The 22,463-nt window shown below is 35.9% G+C and overlaps 2 protein-coding genes across 3 annotated transcripts; one reads left to right on the plus strand and one right to left on the minus strand.

Moving 5' to 3' along the window:
• Nucleotides 1-949: 949 nt before the first annotated feature.
• On the plus strand, nucleotides 950-2,743 carry LOC127798407 (aquaporin PIP2-7). Its single transcript, XM_052331956.1, has 4 exons — nucleotides 950-1,359; nucleotides 1,564-1,859; nucleotides 2,129-2,269; nucleotides 2,430-2,743. Exons 1-4 carry the CDS (start codon nucleotides 1,053-1,055, stop codon nucleotides 2,541-2,543), a joined length of 858 nt encoding a protein of 285 aa, XP_052187916.1. The 5' UTR covers nucleotides 950-1,052; the 3' UTR covers nucleotides 2,544-2,743.
• Nucleotides 2,744-11,120: 8,377 nt separating this feature from the next.
• Nucleotides 11,121-15,789, minus strand: LOC127796528 (uncharacterized). Of its 2 annotated transcripts, none has more exons than XM_052328702.1 (3): nucleotides 15,715-15,789; nucleotides 15,482-15,601; nucleotides 11,121-11,454 (listed from the first exon to the last, which is right to left on the minus strand). In XM_052328702.1, the coding sequence occupies exons 1-3, from the start codon at nucleotides 15,733-15,735 to the stop codon at nucleotides 11,341-11,343; spliced, it is 255 nt and encodes an 84-aa protein (XP_052184662.1). In that variant the 5' UTR covers nucleotides 15,736-15,789; the 3' UTR covers nucleotides 11,121-11,340. The 2 variants fall into 2 exon arrangements, with proteins under 2 accessions (XP_052184662.1, XP_052184661.1); XM_052328701.1 differs by having other exon boundaries at nucleotides 11,121-11,463.
• Between the last annotated feature and the right edge of the window lie 6,674 nt (nucleotides 15,790-22,463).

The following is a 22,463-nucleotide window of genomic DNA, read 5'->3' on the forward strand; positions in this document are numbered from 1 at the left end:
GCGGGACAATTTCGTTCTTTTACCCCCTTTTGATAACCTACCTCGTCGGTCATTCTCTTTGATTTTTCAGACTTAGTCTTATTTATTTGTGGGTGGGATACCAAATAGGTTTATTTATTTAAAAATTAAAATCATTTATATATATATATATATTTTAAAGGAATGCATGCATGCGTTGTTGTTGATATCAAAAAGATTTTTGATTTTTCTGTTTGGGGTATCAAAAACCCCCCATTATTATAAAATCATAACCACATGCTGCGTATCTTTCATCATTTTGGTCTTTTGCAATTTTAGGTTATATATATATATATGTCCAGATCAGATGAATTCATCTGGCAAGTTCCCTGCCAGCGGCCAGCAGCCAGCACCTTTGCAATATATATAATGAAATCGCGCGCGATAGCTTCAATAATTATATTTCTGGCATCACTCATCTCTGCATGCGCTTTTTAATTAAACGCATATTTTTAAAGTCTCAGGAGAGCAAAAGATTAGTATATAATTGATGATCGATGAGCGGGAATTAATGAATTATTAATGTGGATTATTATTATTTTAGGATAATTCTCCTGCGCTAATAAATCATCTCATCTTCCACCTCAGAGATAGAGAGAGAGAGAGGAGCACTACTACTGTTCCCTCTTGTTTAAAAAATATCATTTCAATTAATCACGAGAAAGAAAAAGGAATTAATAATAATAATTGAGAAAAAAAAAAAGAAAGAAAAGAAAGCGAAGGAGCCGTTGGGATCGGTGGGACCAATGCAAGCGAAGAAGTAAGAGGTTTTGGTTGCATGGTCGGCTAAAAAATATGTGTAATTAATAATTACGTTAAGTAAACAACCCCCTCCAAATTAATTAACATTTAACTCCAAATTATTATTTATAAGGGCTTTTTTAACGTCTCTTAATTTCCATCGATCTCCATAAATACCATCCCTTCCTTACTTACTCCTCATTCATTCAACACCAAATATACTCTAATCTCTCTCTCTCTCACACACTCTCACTCAGTGAGTTAGTAATTAATTAGTAGCAGATTGATTAATCATGGGGAAGGACGTGGAGGTGGCGGAGCAAGGCGAGTTCTCGGCAAAGGACTACCACGACCCTCCGCCGGCGCCGCTGGTGGACACGGAGGAGCTGACCAAGTGGTCCTTCTACAGAGCTCTCATCGCAGAGTTCATCGCCACCCTTCTCTTCCTCTACATCACCGTACTGACCGTGATCGGCTACAAGAGCCAGACTGACCCCGCCAAGAAAGCAGACCCCTGCTCTGGCGTCGGCATCCTCGGCATCGCCTGGGCTTTCGGCGGCATGATCTTCATCCTCGTCTACTGCACCGCCGGCATCTCCGGTCAGTACTTAGTAGTTAATTAATTGAACTCCCAACTCTACCATATTACGTACAATCTCGCTCCACCACCACCACCACCACCACAAACAAACCAATTCATGAGTCACTCTCATTGGGATTGGATTGTATAAAACTATGATTTTGGGAGCTGGATTTGAACTTGAAAATGAAACTAATAAATTTGATTATGAATATGGTGGGCAGGAGGGCACATAAACCCGGCGGTGACTTTCGGGCTGTTCTTGGCGAGGAAGGTGTCGCTGATCAGAGCGGTGATGTACATGGTAGCACAGTGCTTGGGTGCGATCTGTGGCGTGGGATTGGTGAAGGGGTTCCAGAAATCGTATTACAACAGGTACGGCGGCGGCGCCAATGAGGTGGCGTCAGGCTACAACAAGGGCACGGCTCTAGGAGCTGAGATCATCGGCACCTTCGTTCTGGTCTACACTGTCTTCTCTGCCACTGATCCCAAGAGGAACGCAAGAGACTCGCATGTTCCTGTATGCGCCTAATCATACGTACCCCAAACCCCTCATTTCATTTCTATATATTTGCTTCGTCTTTTAGAGTATATATCTGTATCCTTACATCTTCATATACATACATATATATATATTGTTTGGTTTATTGTTAGTATATATAGGAAGAATAATTAATCGATCGAGTGGAATTTATTAAGAAAACTTCATGCATGCATGCTTCTATATAATATATATATGCCGCCGGTATTATGTAATTTTTTACTAAAATTTGGAGAACATTTTGTAAGGTATTGGCTCCGCTGCCCATCGGATTTGCAGTGTTCATGGTTCATCTGGCCACCATCCCAATCACAGGGACAGGCATCAACCCTGCTAGGAGCTTTGGAGCTGCAGTTATTTACAACGAAGACAAGGCCTGGGATGACCAGGTACTACGTACACACTTTTAATTTCTTTCTCTTCCTCTATTTTTATTAATTTGGTTTCTAATTCACGGGTTTTGATATCATTACTTTAATTAATTCGCAAACATAATAAAATTCATATGTTTACTTAATTAATTATGTGTTGCATATAATTTTGCAAAAGTGGATCTTCTGGGTTGGACCATTCGTTGGGGCTGCCATTGCTGCATTCTACCACCAGTACATTCTCAGGGCTGCAGCCATCAAGGCTTTGGGATCTTTCAGGAGCACTGCCTAAGATTAGATTTATCTCAAATTCTCTTCTTTCTTTTTTCTTTTTAATTAATCTTAATTTGCTTTGCATTGCATGCATGTACTTATATCTGGTGTTCTCCATTTTCCTATTTCCTTTTTATTTCTCCTGATCGATCCTTTTTGTGTATTCTTGGCGTCTACTTGAATCAAAGTATATGGGCAGTGTAATTCCTTGTTCTCAAATCTCAAATCATACGTTCATTACTTATAACACTCCAAGTTCAAAGCAGAAGCATTAAAATGAATCAAACTCGGTGTTTATTTTGTTCTGTTCAGCTCTCTACAAGTTAAGGAAGGATAATATGACCCATTTTTTACGTTTCTTAAATTTTCCTCAAGGGTCCAAAGTATCACAAAAATTAGGAACAGTATAGTATATAGTCCAAGAGTTTTGACAGCAAGCATATATATATATATAATATATTTTCTTTTCAATATTTAAATATTTTTATTAATTTAAAAATATGATATATTTATTATAAAGTTATAAAAATATTTAATAATAAAAATACCCTTTAACAAAATCCATAGCACAAAATCGCACAGCTTGCATCTCTCATCACATCAAATAATTCTTGAACTTGGGACCCAAGGCTCCCATGTGAAGTTCACTTAAGAGTACAGAAATTGCATTTGTATGGAAGAGCTAGAAGACTCTAAAAATTAAACTAAATCACAGCATTTTTCTTTCTCTAGATGCTTCCAGTATTTTTAGATGGCACGCACCCCAAGCATTTTTTATTCTGAATTTATAAATACCACCGTTGAGCACTGATACAAGGGGGAAAGCCACTGAAGAAGATTCCTTATCATCCAGACAGCTGAATATATATAGGTGGCAGATAAATAAATAAACATAAACCTTTAAATATGTAACGTCAATATATGTTCGGATCCTGTTGCTTTTTGAAAGTGTGTCTTTCATCATTGTCACTTTTGTATGATGGTGTAACTAATCCCACCTTATCTTGTCTGAGGTTTATGACTTTGAAACCTTTTTTTAAAGGACTGGGTTGTTGAACATTAGCTGTCTGATGGTGACCATTTTCCTTATATTAATGGAGAAGGTAGGCAAATTATTTGATCAAGATCCCTCGGACAAACAAATGAGCCTTCTCAGCCAAAAAAAAAAAGAAAGACAAATGAGCCTTTGGACTTGATTGATCAAGAGCCCCCCAAAAAACAAACCAGAGAGATAGAGAGAGAAGTTTGGGTATCCATTCATCAAGTACACATCTTCTAAGAGCAGATTAAGAATGTGTTTTGGGTGAGCAGATTAAGAAGTTTGGGTATCCATTCATCAAGTACACATCTTCTAAGAGCAGATTAAGAATGTGTTTTGGGTGAGCTATATCTGGCATCGTCTTCCCAGACATTGGTTTCATTCTTCCTTGTCCCATTCTTGTCCAACATGAAAGCGGGAGCCAAGAGTTCATCTGGTAGAACTTTCAATTTTTAATTTTATTCCGTTACCTATTTAATTTCTTTTAAAGAAAGCAAAACTTTCTTTTAAAAAATGTACTCACCCGCAGAAGTGTATCCATTTTGTCCCACCCTAACTTCCTCTCCTGCACCCACGGACCCTATGTGTAATACCACTGGCTCTCATCTAAAATTATAGTTGAACTTAATTTTTAATTTTATAGAATTAATATACTTAACTAAGACCTTTATAATAGATAATCCACATCGACACTTTTCTAATTCACGTCCATTAGATAATTATTTTAAATATAAATAGATTTTAATACAACCATGAACCCTCATCTACAAATTTTAATTAGAAATAACTTTCAAGTCTATTGAATCAATAAGAATATAAAAAATGGCCAACCTATTTGTCAATTTAGAGATCTCATGTCTTACTTTGAGCTAAAGCCAATTTCAAACACTTTTCTAACCAATTGATAATGGTTTCATATATTGTCGTCTTGAATTTTTTATCATATTTATAGAAAGATATCTCAAAAAATAGTGCTCTTGACAATAAAATACATACCATGGGCAGGTGGTGCCAATGTGACGCGAGAAGCATGGTTAAGGATAGAAATCCGACGGCGACGCAAGAGGCATGAGAGGGGCACCACCAATGCAAGGTGCATCTGTGTAGTAGGGAGACAAAGGCTCTTCGGTTGCGTGCATCTATGTGGGTGGCCTCTGGTCCTCCTATGTGGGTGGTTGCGTTCATAGAAGTGCGCTGTGTGACACCACGTACGGGGTCAATTATACAAAGCAACAGCCAATCTGTATTGCGTTCTGTTTTTGTAGCATATTTATAATCCATTAGTTTGGCTATCCTCATGGACAGCCAAACTAAGGGTTGATTAGTCGATGTAACAGTCGACTCTTGGGACCTAAACTGCTACTTTACGTGATTGTGAGAATATGCAGATTTCCTATTGCCATTAGAAATAGATCTCGGAGCATCTGACATAAATGAAGGCTCCAGAAGTGAAAGCTTACAAACTCTATTGCACAAAAAAACAATCGTCCATATATGTTCAAATGCTCTGAAATCTCTGTCATGCTTTACTGAAGAAGAACAAAAGGCTTGCATTAAAGCATTGGTGTTCCAAATGTGAAATTTTGACTCTTCAATAACAAACAGCTGTAAAGTTATTATCTATTAGCTATCTTTTATTGAGCATTATTACGTCTAGATTGTCTAGTCTGGGAACGTTGGTTCAAATACTATAAACCTTGTTTTTGTTGTAAATTAAGTGGTATTTCAAGTGGTCTACAAAGTCTTTGTCTCATATTGGTTGGATAGAAAACTTTTCTCATCTTTTTATATACATTAAGTTTACTTGAACTTATGAAAGTTGTGAGAAAATTGGATTTCTCAGACATGAGATTGGGCTGACACAAGGCAAATATAAATTAAGTTTACTTAAACTTATGAAAGTTGTGAGAAAATTGGATCTCGCACACATGAGATTGGGCTGACACAAGGCAAAATCAACAATTCCCTCCCCCCCCTTCCCTGCACAAGTTAGAGCACACATTGCAACCTTTTGTTCAATTTTTTTTTTTTTCTTTTTCAGCCTTACTCGAGATTGCTCTGAATTGGTTTCAACAGTTGAAAGAGAATGAGTCTGCTGATTAGTTCTTTTCTTTTTTTTTCTTTATCTTTTTTCTTCATTTTCTCTTATCTTCTTCTCATCCATTTGAATTAGTCACAACTGTCCATTTTTCCTTCCAACGTTCACAATACTCCCCTATAAAAGCAACTTCTTGTTGCACTTGTGAGCCATGAAATCGATCACCCTTTCTATTCATTCCTCCTGCTGCTTCTACAGCCGCTTTGATGGGTTCATACACTGTTTTCTTATTCTCCTTTAATTTGTCCCCAAAACTCATGAGTGCACATGAATTTTGAAGAAATTATTGTATCATGAGGGATAATCATCGAAGCCTTTACACCGTTTATTTTGAGTGGTAAAAATTATCCTTAAATTCAATGACATTTATCCTCAAGCTTCTTGCATATATTGTCCGCTCTTCTCGACTTTCTTTCAACAATTTTTGGTATAATGTTAAAGCAAGTGAAGGTTTGACGAAATTTAGTGACTACCTAGAGCCAATAAATCTAGGGATTTACACCTTTATGAGGTGAGCTTAGGAGAAAAAAACCTCAACAGATCAATTGGTGGAATGCAAGATTAGGTAGGTTGGACCTTGAAGAGTTCTCGTAGGTGTGAGCAGAATAGAACCATTATAAAACACTCGTATTTTTTATGTGTGTGTTTGCTGTTAAATATAATATTTTATTTTGCACACAACAAATCAAAAGACTAAAAGAAGCTAAAATTGATATATATATATATTAATTGACTCAATTCACCCCTCTTGAGTTGAGCCATAACAAATTTAAAAGGGAGAACTAACTTTATCTTCAAGAAAACATTTACTCGCTTCTAAGCCTTGAGACTCAATTTCATTATTTTCTACCTCCTATTCCTAAGTTCTGGCAATTCGAAGATCGTTTCCTCTATAGGGTTGTCTCTAATTGGCAATGATAGTTCTTCTCTTCCTTCATATACTATGAAACTTTTGATGAATAAGTAGTTTCTGAAATGGAAAAGCAAGACAAAATTCTTCTGGCAAAAAAATAAAGTTGGCATATGTGCCTGATTAACCTCTTGGAAATGACATCCTAATTGAAGAAGCTACACAAATCAATGAGAAGATTGAGAAATGGAATGATGACGACTGTATGTTAAAAAAATAATTTCATATACTGGACACAGTCATAATTCTATTTCTCAATCTTCACATTAATACATGCAATCTCTTCTTCCAAACTATGATTTCCAAGAGCAATGAGACAAAGGTTGATCAAGCACAATTGTCAACGTCATTTTTTGCAAGAAGAATTCCATCACCCTTTCTACGACGAATAATCCTTTTCATCAAAAGCATTGAGTTAGAAGAAATACCAACCGCCTCTTACAGATAAACCCACAGGTGAAACTATATTTAGATTTTTCTTCAAAACTATATTATTTGAAATATAATTTGGTTGAAAAATTAAGAACCATTGGTAATACTCTTAACATGTACGAAATTTCCATACTACGGCTCTAGCTTGTATGAAATTTGGGCCAGGTAAGAACCATTGGTTGAACTAATAGTTCTTTCAAGAAGCTGGTTCAACCAACTTTTTTTATGCTTACAAGGTAAAATCAGTAGCATTTTGAGAAAAAAAAATTAATCAGTGTAAGAGTCGTTTGGATTTAAAAAAAAAAAAAAAATTCCTCTCTTTAAATTGTTAGAACTCATGAGAGAGAAAATAATGAAATTAAGCCTCAAGTCCTAAATTCAATAGTGCTATTATTCTCTAAACTCCATTTTACGTCTAAAAAAAAAAAAAAAAAGATTAAATGGAACGTAGGAGGACTTCTCGAAGTGCCCTTTGAGACAACTTAGGTCCGCTTTTATAGACCTCCAAAAGTAAGCTAATGTCAAAGATTCTCATGGAAGTAATCAACAGCAAGAATCACAATTCTTAATTCAATCAAGGCTTCCTTTGGCTAGGTTTTTTTTCAACAGCGTTTAAGTTGAGTAGTATTTAAGTCATGTAATAGCATTTAATCTAGATAGCGTTTAACCTGATAACATGTTTGAATAAATATGTTTTTAAGCTATTAGTATAAAATTATGTGTTTGGTTTGTAAAAGCTGATAAATTGTTAAAACTTGATAAAAAGACTAAAATAAATATGACATTAAATAATGTAAATAAAATTCAAAAAATATAATTTTTTTTAAAAAAAATTAAATTGATGTCTAGCTAAAATACTTACAGTTAATAAATTATAAAAAAAATTAAATATATATTATTACATATGTTATATACAAACTAAATATATATTATTACATAATATATATGTATACATATATACACAGTGAAGAAGAAGGCCGACAATGGAGAAGCAGATGGGTGACGACACATGATGGGACGACGACGACGCAGGAGGCGATCGCGAGAGGAGGCGATGTGATAGCGCTGGTCAGCTTGCGGCGACAAATCTAGAAGCAGAGGCGGCGATGGCGGTAACGGGACTGAGGCAACTTGCGGCGACCGAACTGGGTTTGCGATGGCGGTGAATGAGCCAGCTTGCGGCGATCGATCTGGGCGACGACGACTATAGGAGGAGCTGGAGGCAATGGCGAGGCGGATGGCGACGGGCGACAGTGGCGGTGTGGGAAATTCGTTGCTGAGGATTGAAGAAGAAGGATATGGGTTGGAATTTGATGCTTTGGTTGAGGATAGATTGGTAATTTCCATGGTCAATGCAACTTTTTCTCCGCCAGCGATTTGCAAAAGCTAAGGGGGAGGAGCTTTTGAAAAAGCTATTCAAATAGCGTTTAAGCTATTTAGATTTACCAAATACTTAATTTAAAAAGTTGAACAGCAAAAAAGCTATACAAATAGCTTATTAGTAGTCAAACCACTTTGCCAAACGAACCCTAAGTGTCGCCGACTATATGAGATCTCACCAATCATCCAATCTAGATAAGTATAGCAAAATACATGTACCAAGAAGATCAATTTAAAAATCCAAGAGATTAGAGATGCACTTCATGTATGTGGAAATGTTATTTGAATAAACATTGTACTTGCATTGGGAAAATGTAAAGACATGTTCTAAGCTCAAAGTATAAAATATCTAAATATATGAGCACAAAATACAAGTCTAACATCATGACCAACTGCATTTTAGACATATTAGTTCACACATTCATTTCTTGAGAAATTGAAAATGCTGTGAACTTGAAACTTCGAAAATTGAAAAGCTATGAATTTTAATTATTGGAATTTGAAACACATTCCAACATTCTCCCAATTGTTTCAAGTTCATAAAAGCATTTAGATAATCAGAATAGTCATGTGCATAGACGTGTTTTACAAGATGCCGTCTTTTGAACTTGAGCCATCACTAAGTGTTAGACAAACAGAACAGTGTAAGCACCTTGAATCCTAGAGATAGATCACAGGCTTATAGAAAGACAGATTGATTCACTAATCTTTTTCTGCTTTTTGTTCCTTCTGCTTGTAAGCAAGACCAACAGAATCAGATCACTATTTCATCCAAGAAATTCTTTAAGGGACTATTTTTGGTAAGTGAATCAAGAGACTGAAAGGAGGAAAAGGGAACAAAACAATGATAGAAATTATGTTAGACAAGCATTATTGTTATGGGCATACCAGCATCAGATCAGAGAGATAGATACCATATGCATTAAAAAGTACTCTTGTAATTTTTATTAAACCACAAATAATACATAAGCGCACTACTAGCTCGTCAAATCATCAACTTTCCAGCTTCTGAAGATTTCACATTTTATATGAAGAAAATTTGAGCCTTAATCCACACACAGGAAAACTAAATAAATAAATAGTAGATGCCCCCAGTCAGCTGGGCATCCATGTTATTGGTAACTGGCCATTCCAGTGTTACAAAAAAAAAAAAAAAAAAAAAAAATATTAATAATCTTTGGAGAGAGAGAGAGAGAGAGATTTCTCAAGGAAAATAAACAAACTGATAAACTACACATCTTCTTTATTGGTAATGTCAGTTCTAGAGGTCTACATTCATCTAGGAAGATGTTTAAGGACTTTTATTTATGAAATGGATTGACCAAGGGCAAGGATTTCATTATCTTTAAAGAGACTGATATTGCTGAACAGTTCAATGAAAAGAACCTAGTTGCCCTGAACTCTGAAGACATCAAAAGGCATTCTAAGTAATACAATCTACAAAAAGCTAGTTCTAGGTTCATTTTAAATGATCAGACTAAAGCAGCATAGCCTGATAAATTCGTAACCATGTTAAAATAATGCAAAACCGATTTTTGGTTTGGCTCAATTGGCAACTCCATAAAAATTTTTCCAACTGAGATGATACTGCACAATATTTCCAAGGGAAGTTGAAAACTGAACAAGATTAACAAAGCTATTCAAATTGGTATAGAAAATGGAGTTTTGCGTCACTCAACTTACCAAATATATAAATATATATGTATATATACAAGACTATTTTTGTTATATGGCATGTAATGTTTGGCAGTTAAATACCAAGAAGTGCAAAATGAGTGTAACTGAGATAAGAATTATACAGTAAACATGTGGTCATACAAGAAAAAATAGCACTATAAATAAATGAGATTATTCATAATAAAATTAGAGTAGTGTCCATAAAAACAAGATGCGCGAGATATAATTTTATTTGATCTTCATAGGTAAAAAGAAGCCCAATAAACACACCTGTAAAGAGAGTAAATGTAATGGAATAAGTTTATAGTAAAAGATGTAGAACAAACCCGGGGGCGGGGGGCGGGGGGGGGGGGGGGGGGGGCGTGTTGGGACTTGCGGAAATTGTCAAGAGCTAAGTCTTGAACCTAGGGTTTCCAATGCAGAAATGAGAAGGAAGTATGGAAGAAAGAAACGGAGAGAGAATAGAGAGAAATCACAGAGGAAACAGAGAAGAGAATTGAGAGAGAACTGAGAAACTGTATTGAATTCTTGTTAATTTTCAATGCAAGTTGGTTAGCTTTATATATAGCTAACCAACAACAGTTACAGGATGTAACTGATTCTTTGCAGAAAAATAATCTGCTACAACTGGTCCACATGATAGGCCCAACATCTCCTACGAGCTTGATAGAAAAATCCTTAGACATTACATGAGATATAATAAGCTTACAAAATATGACCATAAAAGCTGACTGGAGAGTTATAATCTATGTAGATAACTGCAGTTAGTGGGATTAAGGCTTGGGATAATGATGATGATACAAGCACTAGAATTATCATATTGAATTTATGCATCTAAAAATGTAAAATAAGTGTTTGTATGATACCAAATTCTAGAATTATTTCACATATATTACTAATTTGTTTTTGAGCTAAAGAGCAAAACGCAAGGTTTGATTATAGTCGAGCAATGGATAACAGAATTACTTCAAATTATGCTTAAGAAAAAAATTAGACTTTAGCAGAGTATATGTTTGCTAGGTTTGGCAAACAGAACAAGACTGGGGCTTAAACAAGGTAGTAGAGAAACAACAACTACATAGGAATTTTCACCAAATTATCTCAAATGTAACATAAAATCTGTAACATTGTTACTTCTAAAAAAGCTCCCATTGAAGGATGGGTGTTTTACACAAATCAGATTAACAGTATAACGTACATTAAGTGCAAGCAATTGCACGTACAAATCAGGAATGAGAAGAAGGGCACAAAATGTGTCACCAGTTGTACTACCAAACATTTTACCATCCACGCGAGCTTAGAGACTCAATTATAGGTCCCAATGTCTGATCCACAGCCTTGTTCCATAAGTGTGCAAAATCCAAGTGGGATCTCTTTTCAATAATAGGTCCAATCTGAAAGAACTTCAAAGCAGGGATAAAATGTTAATACTGTCTAAATTAATGTGGAACAAAAGAAAATCTCTTGTTATTCTACACTTTGCATTCACAGAAAAATGTGTAACCTTCAGTTTAAAACTGAGATTTCTTATTTACAAGATAAAGCCACACTTCGTGGAATCTCTTTGCATGACTAATGCCAGGTTTTCATGGTAGTCAGTTGTTTCATAGATGATCTTCCCATAGCATAGATAAAAATGACTATTGGAACCTCTAAAGGCGCACAGGTGTTAGTCAAAAGTTTCTTCCATGGCAAAACCCCACTTGTGGACTTGCTATCACCAGCAAAGTAGACTGCATTTCTTGGGCACTGATGTGCCAATATTTTTTTTATTTCTTGTTTTGGTACTTCTCCTACAAGAAACATGCCAATACCACAGCACAAGAAAGGATGTTCAAAATTGAAACAAGCAGATCTGTGCTTTTAGATGTCTGTCATGACCCAAGGAGCATTAAAGGGGTAATATAGTAATAGGCTTATTAGGAGATATTTTAGTAATTAGTTAGAAGTATAGTGGTGATTATGCAATCAGATACGCCCATATAAAGGGCTACTGTAATCAGATGGAATCATGTTTGAATTGATTGAATGAAATTCTCATTTCTCTCTCTAGATTTCTCTCCAATCTCCCTTTCATTTCTCTCTACCACTCTCCCTCATTTCTCTCTAAATTCTTCCCCATTTCTGTCCAATCTCCCCCTCATTCCCTCTATTCTTGGACTTAGCTTTATCGGATCTTTTCGGTTGCCAATTCAAACCCTAGGTACATGACAATTGGTATCAGAGCATCGTTCCTAAGCGGTTTTCTTGTTGATTAATTTCCGACGGAAATCGATGTCTGTTGTCCGACCTACTATCCAACGCAAAGGGATTGGTTCTCGGAGTTTGAAGACGACTTTGGAAACCAGAAGCAGCGGTAGAATTGATTAAACAACTGAATCGATCAATTACAGTAGGTGTGAACGTTAGGTGGAACAACGAATTCAATTGCAATTAGTCCAACGAAGGAGTGGCTCTCGGCTTGAAAATATTCAAAAGTGTTGTTCGATCAAGAAAGGCGACCTCAGTTGTGGAAGAAAAGTGGAAAGTTTGACTATTAAAGGCGGTGCAGTAGATTGATTCGTTGCTATTTTCCCAAGTTGCTGTAGTTGCGATTCCAAAATTGAAGGCAAGAGTGGCGCAGTTCAAGCGGATGGGCGATTCATAGCTACAATGTAGCGAAGCTAATTCCACAAGAGATTTTGACAACTCAATGTAGCTAATTCAACAGAATTAATTGGATCCTCGATAGTTTACAATAGAGCCAACGACTCTCTGCAGGTTGGATCGAGCCGTTTGCTGCTCGAAGTGGAAGGGTGAAGTAGTTTCTGCAGATTTGGTAACCAATTCATAGTTTATTGCAACCATCGATTCTCAATTCTAGAGAATTCCGTTGGTTGCATCACAATTGATCAAAGGAGGCAATCAGCTCAGGCGAATCCATTGGTGAATTTCGACAATCTGGCAGAATTCCGATGGTGGAAGGATACTCCTCTGTTGTTAACTCCCAACGGAGATTTTCGATTAAACGGTGAAGCCATTCCATAGGGTGACTTGCAGTGACTGTAACAGAGCAGTTGGCTATAAATTCTAGTCGACTTTGAAGGTGAGCAGGCTAGGCAAGTCTGATGGAAATTCCAGCAAGTACAGGGAATTATTGCAGCAGGTGGATCAGGAGAATTGGTAGCCCTAGGTGACTCTTGAAGGCTAATCAAGTTGTTGTAACATGCGAATGATTCACTGCCTAAATCAAGTTTGACTAGGTAGCGAGTTCATAGGCGTTGACAACGATCATTTCTCAATTCCAGCGGATAATAACAGCTGCTCAATCCTCAGTAGAATTAGCCAGAGCTGATCCTTAACCGGCAATTCCACCAGCTATTTGAATTCTGATGAAGGATGACATTAGGATGAAGCCGAGAGAATCTCAATTGCAACAAAAGGATGCTGCATTTTTAGGGGGGATGTCCTGCTCGTGAGGCCATGGGAAGCAATGCACATATGAAACAAATGAGGTTGCAATTGTAGCAGAAGAATGATGCAATTTCATTTGGAGTCAGACAGCATGAGGAGTTTGGCCAGAAGAATCAAGCATTGGAATAGTTTGATAATTAGTTCAGTCAAAGACACAAGGAAACAAGCAGTATGATACATGAATCGAGTAAGGAATTCGACCGTATGATATACAAGCAGTTGCAGGAGTTTGCGATAATACTAACTAAGAAGTATCACTACATCTTTTCTGCTGAATTCTTCGATGATTATCGCGGAAGTTTTAACAAAGATGACTTCTTTAAAATGGAGCAGCCGAAGGAGAAGTCAAGAAGGTGAGAAGCGGATTCATTGCCTATTTAGAAGTATACTGGTTTCAACAAAATTATCAAGAAGGAGGAATGCAACATCAGCGATGATATTGATGGTGAATGGCATTTGCCAAAAGGAATCTGTTATGAACAGATTGATAGGGCAGCAAAAGCAAAGAGACAATCTGATATTGTTGAAAAAAAAAATTCATATAGAGGGAAATTTCAGCAAACACAAGGAAGAATGAGTTGTTGAATTGTTTGCATGGAATCAAGAGGTTCTGACTGAAAATCCAGTTAATATTAAGGAAGAGAGTGTTGGAACTGAAGTAAACTTGTCAAAGGTAGCGCAAGGTCCTGAAGAAGAAAGGAAATTGGATAAAGAGATCCGTGCAGACCACATTTTGCAAGAGTAGGAAGTTGAAAATTTGGTTGAGGATTAGTCTACAAATCAAATTGTAAATGAGAACTGCTATGAGATTGGCTTTCAGGTCTCTGATAGTTTGGATAGAAGGATAGTTTCCTCAGATAATCTGGCTACAAATCATATTGGGGATGAAGGTTGGGATGGAAACCATGTTTCAGCCATTAAGGAACCTATGGAACTTGCGCGTCCCTTCCTATGCAATCAGTATGACCATACAAGAAGGGAAATTGTTGGGAGGGACATTGGGACACCATTGAAGGGGAATGAAAGAAAGGAGAATAAATCAGATAGAAAAGACTGAAATTGGATGAAGCAATGGCTACTTGTTGCAAGTTCTTGGGGGCAAGAACTCTCTCAAGGAGGGGGAAATTGTCATGACCCAGGGGAACATTAAAGGGGTAATATAGTAATAGACTTATGATAGTTGTTAGAAGATATTTTAGCAATTAGTTAGAAGCATGGGGGCGGTTTTGCAATCAAATATGCCTATATAAAGGGCTACTGCAATCAGATGGAATTATGCTTGAATTAATTGAATGAAATTCTCATTTCTCTCTCTAGATTTCTCTCCAATCTCCCTTTCGTTTCTCTATGCCACTCTCCCTCATTTCTCTCTAAATTCTTCCCCATTTCTGTCCAATCTCCCCCTCATTCCCTCTGTTCTTGGACTTAGCTCTATTGGATTTTTCCGGTTGCCAATTCAAACCCTAGGTACATGACAATGTCTTATCTTAAACTTTTGCACCAGAAAACACAGACATTGCTATGAACTCCATTTCCCACCAATATTCGTATTGAACCCCTAAACTGCCTAAATATAACCGAAAGTAATAAAACAATAATTTGTTCTTTTAGATATTTCACGGCATAAACTCTGTTAGTAATTTTTGTATCACTTAAAAATTCCTGTAAACAGGGATGCCAATGAATCCATATGGTTGCTAAAGTGAAGTCTGAGAATACCATTCGGCTATTCGAGAAAAGTTATCAAATAGAAATTAGACATTGTTAGCTCCATGTAACCTAGTTCAATAAATAAGCCACAATAGCACCATTGGGAGAGATCTCAGAGGCCATAGAAACCCAAGTTGGACGAAGCACAGCCGCAGAGATCAAGAGAAATTATTAGGCAGATATAACGGTCGATTCTAGGGTTTCGAAAACCTAAGTAATATTATGTCGATGCGATAAAAATAGAGATCATCACTTCACCTGAGGTTGAGGAGAAAATTGAGATTGGCTTTCGGATATTGATCTGTAAATGCTTCTGCGTTGCTCGAAAACAACCATCGCCGCAAACGTGCTCCCCAGCGCTGTGCCGAGTAGACGCTCCTGCAAATTCGCCAACATCGATTCCCATTCCCATGCGCATCAGAAATATGTGTAGAAATATAGGATTGAAGATAACACGATCGAAGATGTGAGAAAGAAATCGTTGGGCTAACCTGAGCAAGGACGCTGATCATGACTTCTGTGCCCGTTCCGTTGGACCTCTCCGATGAGGGAAAATGTCGTTTGCGTTGGCCCAATATATACCTAGTCCTTTTCGAAAAGACGGTTGTACCCTTCACTTATGTGAATCTTGCGGTTTATATTTTTTTCTAAAGAGAAAGTAAATCTAAAATTAAATCAATTTCAATAAGATGATGAGATGAGGGCTACAAATGAATTGGGCCGTTCGATTTTGGCTTAGTGTTTGGTTCGTTAATTGTTAAAATAAATGATCCAAATTTGAATTTAATTTTAAAATTTAATTTATAAATAAATTAAAATTGAGTTAAGTAAGACTCGATTTGTTAGCTCACAAACTGACTTGATTAAAAATTTGTGAGTTGTCTCATTGAGAAATTTGTAATTAATTTTAAAAAATTGTCCGTTTATAAATATATTACTATATTTATTTATAATTTTAATATATATATTATTTAATATTATTATATCTATATATTAATATAAATATATCATCATTATAATATATAATATATACCATCATCATGTGTACTTGCTTGTGATTGAGTGCGTAGGCGATTGATTTAGTGGGCTGGGTTTCCGAGAAGCCCATTTCTCTTTTTTCCCTTGATTTCCTCTCCTTTCTCCTTTCTTTTCTTTCATCGCCGTGTCTTCCTCTTCATTTATTTCTCCAGCAGATGTAGCATAGCAACATACAACATTATCTTCTCCTTTCGACCTAAGCACCACCGACGGCGACAGTTTCTCCTTTTCCTCACTAGTTGCAACAACCGACAGGTTATTATCCATCTTTTTTTCAACCAACTGGTGTGCGACCTTCTATCGATTTATTGTCTTATCTAATCACCGAACGCCTACAACATAAAACCCATTTACAACATGTAACTCTGAACCCCTATCGAGCTTCTTGATGAATTAGGCCTGTGTCAAGCTTCTTGATGAACCGAGCACATGCTTGAGTCCATCCATTTACTCTTCTAGCCTAGCCTAAGCTCACCGAAACTTAACTTGGGTCGGCTTAGTTCGATTGTAATTTTAATCTCTTAGGGAATGGCCACTCAATATAGGGGGTGAATTATGTAATTAAAGTTTTTAGCAATTTTCTTAAAAAAAAAACTTTTGAGATATAATTTTATAAAAATTATGTTTTGTATAAATATGTATATGTGAATTTATTTGAGATTATGATATTGCAAGGCACAAGAAAAGAAAAAATAAGATATACAATGCACAATATATAGTGATTTGGTGTATTCTACACACTTAATTCATTTTCCCAAAGTCTAAACACCATTCGAGTTCCACCAAATCCAACACCTATACCAAGGTTTCTACACTATCTCTCCTTATAAACCTACACACACTTAGATTTTAAGAGTTCTATTTAACCAACACAATGTACAACAAATTTAACAGATACAATACTTGTCCACAATTGAACACAAATTAATCTACCAATAAGATCAATAATACAAGGCAAAACAATACAAATGAAAACAATAACCTAAATTTGATGAAGAAATTCGTGGTACACTTGATAGCCTTTTTTTTCACTTGTCCTGTAACTCTTTAATGGATGTGCAAAGTAGTTTGAAAAGTCTTTTGGATTGCTTGGTGAATACTTGAGAGCTTGTGAATGCTTTGGATGTTTAAGAGTGCTAAACTTTTTTTCCATTTCAAGCACCAACTATATATAGGCATGGTTAAACAACCTACAAAATGTTCAAAAATTTGATCGTTGAGCTCAGATAGTTGATTTTCCTAAAGTAAGAGTCGATTGTCATTTGAACATGAGTTGATTGTCTAATAATGGGTCTCGATCAAGTCAACTTTGCATAACATGCTCTTGACTGGGTTAACTCTGCTTTTGCCAAAGTCGACTTTAGCACATCAAGGGTCGACTATTGGTCAAAATTTTGGAAAAACTAATCTTATGAAATTTATATTTACTTGAAAAAATAATTTTAATAAAAAATAATATTTTGATAACAAGTATATTATGAAAAAATATTTTATAATTTAATAAAAAATAATTAAGATCTACAATTTATACATTATTTTTATTAATTATAAAAACTTAATTAAAAATTAAATAGAGTAAGTTGGCACAATTGCGACCCTAGATGAGATTCACTCCAAGAAGTGCGGTTCATTTTTATGATAGAATTATTAAGTCATTTATTTCTTAAATTTTGAGATTACATGTAAAATAGAAGAGTCACATTAGGACTTTAATTGGGAGTAATAATAAAGATTAGGAATCTAAATGTAAAACTCTTAATATAACGATGTGACATTCAATTTGATATGCTCTACAAACTTGGAGTATTACAAGATCTAAAAAAGTTGTGAGACATGGACATGAAGCCCAACGGGTTGTAGGAGATCAAGGAAATAAGCCGATGGAGCAAGAGGTCGAGCCGAGACCAAGTGGGGAGGACCCACTCAGTTATGCCAAGTAGGTACGATATTGCTTTGGTTTATCAGATATAACTTTCTCATATGAGCTCCGATTGAGGTGATTCAAAGTCCTTTGGAAAGACAAGAGAATTATCTACAACTTTTGTGTTTTGAGATTTAAGAGATTCAAGCTGAATCAAGGTGTAAATCTGGCATAAAGTTGATACACCTACATTATTAAGGCTCAGAGTCAAGTATTGAAGGAAGATGGATCCGAACCAAGACAAAAGGGCAAAATAATGCATAACCGAGTGGCCCCCCACTCGTTCGGGAAAAAGAAGGCATGACCGAGTGGCCCCCCACTCGGTCATGACCGAGTGGCCCCTCACTCGGTCATGGGGAGACTAATTTCCCCCTCTTTTCATGACCCACTCGGTTATGCCGAGTGGGTACGACACTACTTTGGTTTTTTAGACATAACTTTCTCATACAATCTCCGATTGAGCTGATTCAAAGTCCTATGGAAATCTAAGAGAATTATATACAACTTTCATGTTTTGAGTTTTGAGAGATTAGAGTTAAATCAAGGTGTAAATCTGGAATGAAGTTGAAGTACATAAGCTACTCGAAACCGAGCCAAGGAAAAGGGAAAAAGAAGGCATGATCGGGTGGCCCCCCACCCGGTCATGATAGAGTGGGCTTGGGCCAATCTCTCCCTTTTTCCCTCTCAGATGGGCCACGAAATCATCAAAATGGGCCGTGAGATTCTCGCCTTGATTCTCGCACGTCTTCTCTCTCTCCTCCGCTATAAATATGAGACCATGCCTTCATCACAAGGTACATTTTTTTGAGCAATAAAAGTACAATTTCCTCATTTTCTCTCGAGATTCTGACTTAAGCATCGGAGGGTTTGCGCGGGGACCCCCACCCGCGTCCTAACGGTGCTCTCATTTTGTAGGCCACTCGGTCACCAAGGCCACTCGGTCATCAAGGGCACTCGTTATCAAGGTCACTCGTCACCCTCAGGTCACTCGGTCACGGCCACTCGTCGCCCTCAGGTCACTCGGTCACTCGGTCACGGCCACTCGCCACCCTCAGGTCACTCGTTCATCCGAGACCACTCGTCATCCTCAGGTCACTCGTTCATCCGAGGCCACTCGTCACCCTCAGGTCACTCGGTCACGGCCACTCGCCACCCTCAGGTCACTCGTCATCCGAGGCCACTCGTCATCCTCAGGTCACTCGTTCATCCGAGACCACTCATCATCCTCAAGTCACTCGTTCATCCGAGGCCACTCGTCATCCTCAGGTCACTCGTTCATCTTGGGCCATCTGATCATCAGTCCACCAGATTTACCAGATCCATCAGACCATCAGATCTATCAAACCCTCAACTCTGTAAGATCACCAGATCTGGACCTCTACCAGATCCAGTTACTCGTCAAGATTCTCATCAGTGAAGGCACGACTCCCAAGACTCTTGCGTCTCTCCTCAATTAAAAATAGATTGTTATATTTTGGTAACAACACAATTATTTGTTTTATTTCTCAAAAATTAATAAATTATTATGTGTTTAGGAGAAAGAGGAATAAAGGACAAAAAATACAAATTATTATCATATAAAAATAAAATGAAAATTAAATACTTAAATAAATAAATAAAACACTCTTCCATCATTCTTCCTTAGCATTTTATTATTTTCTGATCTCTTTTAAATTAGAAAACTAAATAAAATAATAATAGAAGAAAACACTATTTTTATACATCAACAACATTAACTTTAATAATTTTACAGATGCTTCAATATTAAGTTTAATAATTTTATACATATTTCCTCAACTTAATAAAATCCTATTTTTCCATTCAGATGAATTAACTATCCTTTATTATGATTTTTTTTTTTCATTTTAATCCATTTTTAGTACACTTCAAGCAAAAAAAAAAAGAGTTTTCTATTGCTTTCTACATTATGAATGAGAATAAGCCAACTCCATAATCATATCTAGTGAGTGTATTATAGAATAATATTTTAAAGGATAAATTAAACTTAAACTCTTTGTGTTTTTCGTCATTTATAAGAAAACTCTTTGTAATTTAAATTTCTCTAAATATTCTTATTTTTTTATTTTTTATTTTGCCTGAACACTTAAATCTTTGTAGTTTAAATATGTCTTTAATTTTGTTTCTCAATCACCTTATCCACAAACATTTTTAAATTAACAGAAAAGGTATTTAAACAAAAAGAAGAAGATAAACCGCAACAATTTCTAAAAACATTTTAGTGCTATGGAGGGTATATTTATAAAGAACATTAAGCGTAATTTGTTTTATTTTAAGCTTAATTTGGGTTGAATTAAAATGTAAATTTCTTATTTGGTGGCAATGTTAAAAATTTAGAAGACTAGAGATTATTACCACCCAATGTCCAATAATTAAATGTGTTAGGTCGCCTGAGTTTGGATTTAATCATCAGCCTTTGCCGTGGCAACTGAGAAGAGCTGGTAAAAATTGAAAAATAATAATAATCCTACCTGTATTCAACCGACAATGTGTCTATCAACCTTGACTTGGATTGATGGGGGTGGGGTGGGGTGGGGTGGGGTGGGGTGGGGCGGGGGGAAATCCACGAGAATGGCTGCAGAAAATTGGGATCAGTCACAGAGGGCTATTCTGATCATTTTCATTTTTAGCAACGTCAAAAAAGGAAAATTCTACCCGCGTAGAATTGTTTTTCACGGCCATACCCCATCAAATTATTTAAAAATTTTAAAATACATAATTTACCCCACAAGTCACTCTCTCCTCTGGCCACCCTAATTATCACCCGCCACCTCGCGTCTCTCTTTATCTTCTATACCATGTACGTATATACACATACATATATATATATATGCCATTGTTGGGTTGGCCATGACGATCGACCTACACATTCTCTCTGCGATGACGACAAGGTGGGTCAACAATGATGACCGACCCACACACATTTTCTCTTTATTTCTTAAATACACACAAATATATATATATATATATATTCGCACACACGCATGACCGCGAGCATGGTAGCCGCAATCATGGAACCCAGCATGTCGGGGAACGTGTTTTTTTAAAAGTTATTTTAATTAATTTTTTATTATAATAAATAATAAATAAAATTAAAAATTAAAAAAATACAAATAAATATTTTTTAAATACTTGCATTTAATTATAAATTAACTAATTTTAAATTTTAAATCATGGTTTTGAATTAGTTAATACTTAAGAAAATTTAAAATTAGTATTAATTATACACACACACAAACACACCTATATATATATAATTAGTTAATTTATATACACACCTATATAAAATTAGTTATTTTATATACACACCTAATTATATACACACACAAACACACCTATATAAAATTAGTTAATTTATAATTACTTAAAATATAGATATTTAAAAGTAATTTATTTATTTGTATTATTTTTTTAATTTTTTATTTATTATAATAAATTTTTTTGATTAAAATAATAATAAAAAATTCGTACCCTTACTGCCGAAACTCAATAGTTCCCCAACTGTTGGCAGTTAGGGAACGCTGGGTTCCATGGCCGTGACTATAGGTTTTTGTGTGTGTGTGTATGTATGTATATATATAAATATATAAGCGTGTGTGTTTGTGTGTATATGTGTGTATTCGGGGAACACAGAGAGAGCGAGAAAGTGTGTGTGGGTTGGCCGCTATTGTCGACCCACCTCGTGGCCATTGCATAAAGAGAGAGTGTGTGTGGGTCAGGTGCCATAGTCATCCCAACAATGACGTCTATATATATATGTATATATTTGTGTGTGTATATGGTGCATGAGAGAAAAAGAGACACGAGGCGGCAGTCAGCGATCAGGGGTAGTCGGGAGAGAAAATGGGTTGTGGGCTGTAGGGATAAAATAGGTATTTAAAATTATTGAGGGATTTGGTAGGAGTGTGGACTGTAAATAGTAATTTTAAAGACTGTGAATAAAATTTCTCGTCAAAAAATTATTTGCACTAAATTGTTTTAATCGTTACGCTCAAGATTCAACAATTTTTATTCATTGAATTTTATAAAATAGAATGTAAACACTAAATACTTAAAAAGAATATCTTATTTTTGTTCTCAAAATACACGTTAAGTGGTTAGATTATGATAAGTTGATTTTTTTACTAATAGATTATGAGTTCGATTTTTTATTTTACGTAATTAAATAAAGTTTTTATTTATAACTAGTGATCAACCCGTGTGATACACGGGACAGTTTAATTTAAAAATAAAAAAATAAATTTATTATTTTATATAATTTTA

Source organism: Diospyros lotus, chromosome 3 (assembly GCF_014633365.1).
Source record: "Diospyros lotus cultivar Yz01 chromosome 3, ASM1463336v1, whole genome shotgun sequence".
In the NCBI taxonomy this organism is placed as follows: Eukaryota; Viridiplantae; Streptophyta; class Magnoliopsida; order Ericales; family Ebenaceae; genus Diospyros; species Diospyros lotus.

Bases quoted from the DNA above. Each gene is read 5' to 3' on its own strand.
- LOC127798407 (XM_052331956.1), top strand. From the start codon at position 1,053: ATGGGGAAGGACGTGGAGGTGGCGGAGCAAGGCGAGTTCTCGGCAAAG. The intron at 1,360-1,563 runs GTCAGTACTTAG...TATGGTGGGCAG, and splicing joins CTGCACCGCCGGCATCTCCG to GAGGGCACATAAACCCGGCG. The intron at 2,270-2,429 runs GTACTACGTACA...ATTTTGCAAAAG, and splicing joins ACAAGGCCTGGGATGACCAG to TGGATCTTCTGGGTTGGACC.
- LOC127796528 (XM_052328701.1), bottom strand. From the start codon at position 15,735: ATGATCAGCGTCCTTGCTCAG. The intron at 15,602-15,714 runs GTTAGCCCAACG...GCGAATTTGCAG, and splicing joins TGATCAGCGTCCTTGCTCAG to GAGCGTCTACTCGGCACAGC. The intron at 11,464-15,481 runs GTGAAGTGATGA...CCTGCTTTGAAG, and splicing joins AATTTTCTCCTCAACCTCAG to TTCTTTCAGATTGGACCTAT.